General features: G+C 34.4%; 2 protein-coding genes across 2 annotated transcripts; both read left to right on the top strand.

Annotated features, from left to right (window-relative positions):
* The first annotated feature begins 548 nt into the window (after window positions 1–548).
* Window positions 549–2,844, top strand: LOC125593252 (cytochrome P450 71B4-like). Its single transcript, XM_048769601.1, has 2 exons — window positions 549–1,709; window positions 1,779–2,844. The coding sequence occupies exons 1-2, from the start codon at window positions 810–812 to the stop codon at window positions 2,415–2,417; spliced, it is 1,539 nt and encodes a 512-aa protein (XP_048625558.1). The 5' UTR covers window positions 549–809; the 3' UTR covers window positions 2,418–2,844.
* Window positions 2,845–3,604: 760 nt separating this feature from the next.
* Window positions 3,605–5,484, top strand: LOC106412052 (cytochrome P450 71B4). The gene is made up of 2 exons (XM_013852938.3): window positions 3,605–4,568; window positions 4,656–5,484. Exons 1-2 carry the CDS (start codon window positions 3,675–3,677, stop codon window positions 5,262–5,264), a joined length of 1,503 nt encoding a protein of 500 aa, XP_013708392.1. The 5' UTR covers window positions 3,605–3,674; the 3' UTR covers window positions 5,265–5,484.
* The last annotated feature ends 1,696 nt before the right edge of the window (window positions 5,485–7,180 follow it).

The raw sequence follows: 7,180 nt of genomic DNA, 5'->3' as shown, positions 1-7,180 counted from the left end.
TGGATTTACATCCTCCCTCAAGACCCATTAGACATTGAATTAGGCCCACTTCATTATGAAACCCTAGACATCTTTCTCCTATAAATAAAGAGCTATCTCCTTATGAGGAAAGGGGATCTTTTCTTCTCCATTTTTAGATCTATCACTTCTTACAAAGAATCTATAGATTCTTAGATTTATTTACACTTGTAATCATACATGTAATACAATCTTTGATCTATAAATTCTTTTTGATGTTCACTTCTCATTTGATTCTTTCAAGATATTTTCTAAACCTCAAAGAATCTAACAATTATCTTTAGATTCTTTTATTTGTATGATTCAACAAACACTACCAGCATAAACACCGTTTTTGGGTCAACAACAAGTCTAGAAAATCATGCACTCAAGGCCGGTTTTGGACACAATCAGATGAAAAATAACTTTAATCTTCAATTTTTAAATTTATTATATTACATGAGTTTCAATTGTCAATAGAATTATTAAAATGAAATCTAAAATATTTATAGTTTCTTAAATCTTGAATTCGGCTCTGCATGCATTGGCTAGCATCAAGAGGCTTTGGTGCAATTGCCCTTGTTCGGTTGCTGCTCACGGCCTCCATCTCAATGCTTATCACTTGCAATAAACGACATGTAACTTATATATTATCAATACAAACCGACTTACACTCTAGCTTCGTACATATCCAAACTGACATGTACATTACGTATTTCAAAATGTGAAGACGGTGTTGTTTTGTCTTTTAAGACTTTGTTTATCTACCTCCCAAAAACAAAACAGAGCACATAACACAGGAAACGTAAACAATGGTGATTCTACTATCTTTCATCTTGCTTATATTATTTCTAGTTTTCTTCTCATTAATTTACACCAAGAAGATCAAAGACTCGAAGCAGAATCTACCTCCAAGTCCACCAAAGCTTCCGTTCATCGGAAACCTACACCAGCTCCAAGGACTGCTTCACAGACGTCTTCACGATCTCTCCAAGAAACATGGGCCCGTGATGCTTCTCCACCTAGGGTTCGTCCCAATTCTCGTAGTCTCATCGAGTGAAGCAGCTGAAGAAGTTCTCAAAACCCATGACCTAGAGTGCTGTACACGCCCCAAGGCTCTCGGCATGCAGACCTTTTCTCGCAACGGTAAAGACATTGGTTTCGCGTCATACGGCGAGGAGTGGAGAGGGCTGCGGAAACTCGCTGTTCTTGAGTTCTTCAACGCGAAGAAGGTACAATCTTTTAGGTATATAAGAGAGGAAGAGAATGACTTGACGGTCAAGAAACTAACGGAATCAGCTTTGAAGCATTCTCCGGTGGATCTGAGCAAAACCCTTTTCTCTTTAACTGCGAGTATCGTATTCAGATCAGCCTTTGGACAGAACTACTTCGAAAGCAAGCGGATCAGTAAGGAAAAGATCGAAGAGTTGATGTTTGAAGCTCTTGCAAACATGTCTTTCAAGTTCAGTGACTTCTTCCCTGTTGCTGGTATTGGATGGTTCATAGACTTTGTGTTAGGAGAACATAAGAGACTTTATAACGTTTTTCTAGAGGTAGATACTTTTGTGAGGAAAGTGGCTGATGATCACAAGCATGGAGTCACAACTCCAGATCGTCCTGATATTGTCGATGTGATGTTGGATATGATAGAGAAACAAGAACATGATGAGTCTTTCAAGCTCACAACTGATCATCTCCATGGAGTCATCTCAGTAAGTAAACAATCTTTAGTATCATGTTTCTTGAATCAAGAACCTGACCTAAACACTTTTCTTGATTAGGATCTATTTCTTGCTGGAGTAGACACAAGTGCCATCATCATGATTTGGGCGATGGCAGAGCTCATTAGAAACCCAAGAGTGATGAAGAAAGCTCAAGACGAGATTCGAACAAGTATTAGAATCAAACCACAAGAGAGACTTGCGGAAGAAGATCTTGACAAAGTACATTACTTGAAGCTTGTGGTGAAAGAAACCTTAAGACTACACCCAGCTGCTCCTTTGTTACTCCCAAGAGAGACAATGAGTCCAATAAAGATTCAAGGCTACGATATTCCTCCCAAAACCCTTGTTATAGTAAACGCATGGGCGATAGGACAGGACCCTAAACACTGGATGAATCCAGAAGAGTTTATCCCGGAGAGGTTTATGGATTGTCCTGTGGACTACAAAGGACATAGCTTTGAGATGTTACCTTTTGGTTCTGGTCGTAGGATGTGTCCAGGGATGGCTTTTGGGATTGCGACTGTTGAGTTAGGACTCTTGAATTTGCTTTACTTCTTTGACTGGAAATTGCCAGAGGAGAGTAAATGTATGGACATGGAAGAATCTGGTGATGTCACAATTGTTAAGAAAACTCCTCTTGAGCTTGTTCCTATGCTTAGGCCAAAGAATCTTCAAGAACGAGCACATGAAGTGTGAGAAAAAAACAAAAAAAAAGTGTTTCTTGTAGTAAAGGATCTTGGGTTCAAACCTGATACCTTTATAGTCATGTCAAACCAACACTACAAGTTTCTGATGTACTCCAGGATTGGTTCTCCTAGTACTTCTACTTTTCCTACTCACTTGTAATATGTGCTAAACCGCTAAAGTAACAAAACATGGTTTGTTGGCATAAAACGTCTTTTTTGTCCAAATATATTCTCTAGTTAACGGTCGACACTGGTTTAAGAAAGCCAAATCAGTGGTATAGAATCAAGATATAATACAATAGTTGCAGAACTCCGAGCAGTGGCGGAGGCAGTAAATTCTTTTACATGGGTCAGTTTGATAACAAATGTGTTTTATATAAGTCAGGAAGCTAATTACTTCTGAATTTTCTTTACAAAATAGAGGGAATTTTTATTTTCACATGGCTCAAATGACCACCCTGGTTTTGTGCTAGCTCCGAGCACCACGAACCAACTTATTTGCTATTGTGTTTTGTCGAAATTCCTTCAAATGGATAATGAATGTTGGGTAGTTTATCGGCATAAAACATCTTTAGTTAGTTATTTTAGTTATTAAATTTTGATTAATTATTTTTGTCAATGAAACTTAGTACATGTCAATCAGTGATTGCTTTAGAGAAAATTTTAGTTTAAAGTATATTCTCAATTCTGTTTTTTTTTTGACATCAAAGTATATTCTTAATTCTACCTGTTGATTTTCTTGCATATATATTAATTTGGAAATGTTGACAAAAGAAATATAATAAATTTTGAACAAAATAGAGTATGTATTTATACCACACAGAAAACGACACATGTTTATATAGGCCATATCTATATTCTAAAAATGGCTCTTCCTTTATTTGTTTTTATTTGATTAATTATTCCTTAATTTGTATTGCATGCATATCCTCATAGTCATAAGTATTCAGACTTTCCATTTCTTTATATTTTTGCAATATAATGCTCTTCTACATACCTTCTGTAGTATGCCAGCTATCAAATAGTATTATCACAAATACGTTTTTTCATGTCATGTTAAAAATTATTAATTAAAGAAAATGACACGTATCTACGAGAATCTTGCTCAACCTCTCAGTCTTCATCTCGAGCTTATCCTCACTGACGTTAAGATGTAACGTATATATCCTCACCGACTAGTGTGTCCTTATATAAAACCGTCTTCATATATAATTATACTTTGGACAAGCTCACTAAAACGCTCTTGTTTTGGTCTTAAACGAAAACGATGGCGATTCTTCTGTCTTTCCTCTTGCTTCTTCTTCTTCCCCTTCTCTTCTTGTTTATCAATAAGAACAAGAAACACTCAAACAATCTTCCTTCAGGTCCAACACAGATTCCGTTCATCGGAAACCTACACCAGATCAAGGGCTCACTTCACACATGTCTTCACGACCTCTCCAAGAAACACGGACCCATGATGCTTCTCCGTCTAGGGGTTGTTAGAATGGTCGTGATCACATCGAGTGAAGGAGCTGAAGAAGTTCTCAAAACCCATGACCTTGAGTGTTGTACAAGACCTACCACTATCGCCTTAAAGACTTTCTCGCGCAATGGTAATGACATCGGCTCTGGGGTATACGGTGAAACATGGAGAGAGCTGCGTAAGCTTTCGGTTCGTGAGTTTTTCAGTGTTAAGAAGGTTCAATCTTTTAAGTACGTTAGAGAGGAAGAGTGTGACTTGCTGGTCAAGAAACTTAAAGAATCGGCTTTGAAGCAATCTCCAGTTAATTTGAGCAAAACCCTATTTTGCCTAACTGGGAGTATCGTATCAAGAACTGCCTTTGGACAGAGTTTCTTCGAGAACAAGCATATCGGCGAGGAAAGAGTCGAAGAACTGATGCTTGAAGCTCACAAAAACATGTCTCTCAAATTCACTGATCTCTTCCCCACTGGTGGTCTTGGATGGTTTCTAGACGTTGTGTCAGGGCAACTTAAAAGACTTCAAAATGTTTTCAACGAGGTTGATACATTTCTTGATCATATAATTGATGATCATCAATCTAAGTCTTTCACACAAGATCGTCCTGATCTCATCGACACGGTCTTAGAGATGATACATAAACAAGAAGATAATGAATCTTTCAAGCTCACCATTGATCATCTCAAAGGGATCAGCACAGTAAGCAAACAAATCTCTTTACTTCATGTTTCTTGAATCTAATATGTATATCCTTAGTTTATAATATATAATGTCTTCTTTTTATAGAATATATATCTAGCTGGAGTAGACACAAGTGCCATCACCATGATTTGGGCTATGGCAGAGCTAGTTAGAAACCCTAGAGTGATGAAAAAAGTTCAGGACGAGATCAGAACTTGCATTGGAAGCAAACAAAAGGAGAGACTTGCTGAAGAAGAAATCGACAAGCTTCAATACTTAAAGCTTGTGGTGAAAGAAACCTTAAGATTACACCCACCAGCTCCTTTGTTACTCCCAAGAGAAACAATGAGTCAAATCAAGATTCAAGGCTATGACATTCCACCAAAAATCCTTCTACTGATTAATGCTTGGTCGATAGGACGTGATCCTAAATACTGGAAGGATCCAGAAGAGTTTACCCCGGAGAGGTTTATTGATAGTCCTGTGGATTACAGAGGAAAAAGCTTTGAGTTCTTACCATTTGGTTCTGGACGAAGGATTTGCCCAGGTATGGCTTCAGCTATTGCTACCATTGAATTGGGACTCTTGAATTTGCTTTACTACTTTGAATGGAGTTTGCCTGAAGAGAAGAAACATATGGACATGGAAGAAGCTGGTGTTGTCACTGTTGTTAAGAAAATTCCTCTTGAGCTTATTCCTAGTCTTCACCAGTGATTGGTTTATAGAGTATCGACGAACAAGAAGTTGAACTGTGTAATAGATCAGACTTCAGACTAAGAGTTGTGTTGTTTCTTAAGAATAAAGCTTGTGGGAAAATTAATGTTGTCCTCTTGCTAAAAATTGGTTCATTCACCGGTTTGTATTCGGTTCAAATAGTCCATGTAATATTATCATCATTTTAAATATAATCTTGTGATATTTTCGTTTTAATAAATACTTATATTATACACTTTTTGTCAAAAAGTTTACATTTTTAATATAAACTTGATTCTAGTTAGAATATTTTATATTTCTACAGAAAATATGTTTATCTATCAAATAACTTATATTTATTTATATAATTATAATTTATTTTTATAAATAAATATGATTTTAGATTAATGAGAAACAAAATAGACCAGTCCGTTTATTTAATTTCTATGTATTGATTTAATTTTATTTTGAACTAGGACCGGCCCGCCCGTAGTTAGAATGAATGTTTAATATAAATTTGTATCATATAAAAATATACATATTAGTTAAATATTGTACATGTTAATGTATTTGAATACTAAATAGACTATGAAACTACCAATATTTGTTTTGATTAGGGATATTTGCTTGCTTTGATTACTGTTGAATGAACTATGTAAATTAAATTGGTTAGTAAGTTGTTAGTACAAAACTATATGTCATGTCTTGGGATTTTTGCTCTTATACCATCTTTTTTTGCAAATAAAATCTTATACCATCTTTCTTTTGAGGTTGGGACGTTCATCGGGTTTAGTTGTACGTGGTTGTTAGTTTTGATTAAGTTATTAAAGTATTTTTCTTTTCATGGTTATATACATGCAGGTTTCCTTTTTCTTTATTTAGCCAAATTTTGGAAATTATAAATATACCCTACCACTAAAAATATTTCTATGTATATATAATTTTTTTAAAAATATTATTCAATTCACCTTGATTAGGAAAATAAGTTGAATATATCTTAGACCACAAATCATAAATATTCTCAGTCTTATACATTTTGTTCTTCAAGTTATTGTTACTTTTATTTCCTTTTATACATTTCTCTTAATATTTATGTATGCATCCATAATATTTTTTAAAAATGATTTTTCATTAACTAATGTATTTATTGTAGTTTTAAATATATTATAGTTTTCGTACACTTGATTAAATTTTTTTGGCGTTGGTGGTATTTGAAATGGATGAGAACCTGAATGGATATTTACTTTCATAAAGTTTTTGGTGTATGTTTAAAAATAAAAATTTGTAAAGGCTTTTAATCATATGGATATAATATTCAACACATTACTATTGATTGTTTATATACTTAAAATTTTGACGTAGGTAATTACAAATTGCTTAATTCATAGATTTGTTGCTACTTTATAAATTATCACAGGATGAGGTACATAGGGTAAAGATTGCTTTGATGATAATATAACGTCCATATCGTAATGTGTGTTTTTTTTATCTACTATGTACTTAACACATTCAATAATATTAAAGAATAAAAAGCCCTGTCAATTGTTCATAGTATAAGGCCAAAGTTAAACTCAAGCACAACCAAAGAAATAAAATCCAGTACCGATAAGTTTAAGTGATGTGCTGCGTTTCACCGAAGACGGACACGTGTCGGCCTGTCAGAGAGTGACTTTCCACGTGAATAGCTTAAGAGAGAGGCAAACATATTTTTACATATAGATATGTTTATAATTAACTTGAATCATCTTTCTCTCTATTTAACTGTAATAATCTCAAATATTTTGAATGTTTTACCAAAATAATCAGTGAGAACTACTAATTATTAAATGTCAGATACAATTCGCATAATATAACATATTATATTATGGTCAACTAATATAATTTTGACTAACTTCTATAAGATTATATTTTTTTGGTTTATTTTAAATTCGCATAAT

This window comes from Brassica napus, chromosome C9, assembly GCF_020379485.1.
Source record: "Brassica napus cultivar Da-Ae chromosome C9, Da-Ae, whole genome shotgun sequence".
Taxonomy (NCBI): domain Eukaryota; kingdom Viridiplantae; phylum Streptophyta; class Magnoliopsida; order Brassicales; family Brassicaceae; genus Brassica; species Brassica napus.
This window is presented reverse-complemented; position numbering and strand designations above follow the sequence as displayed.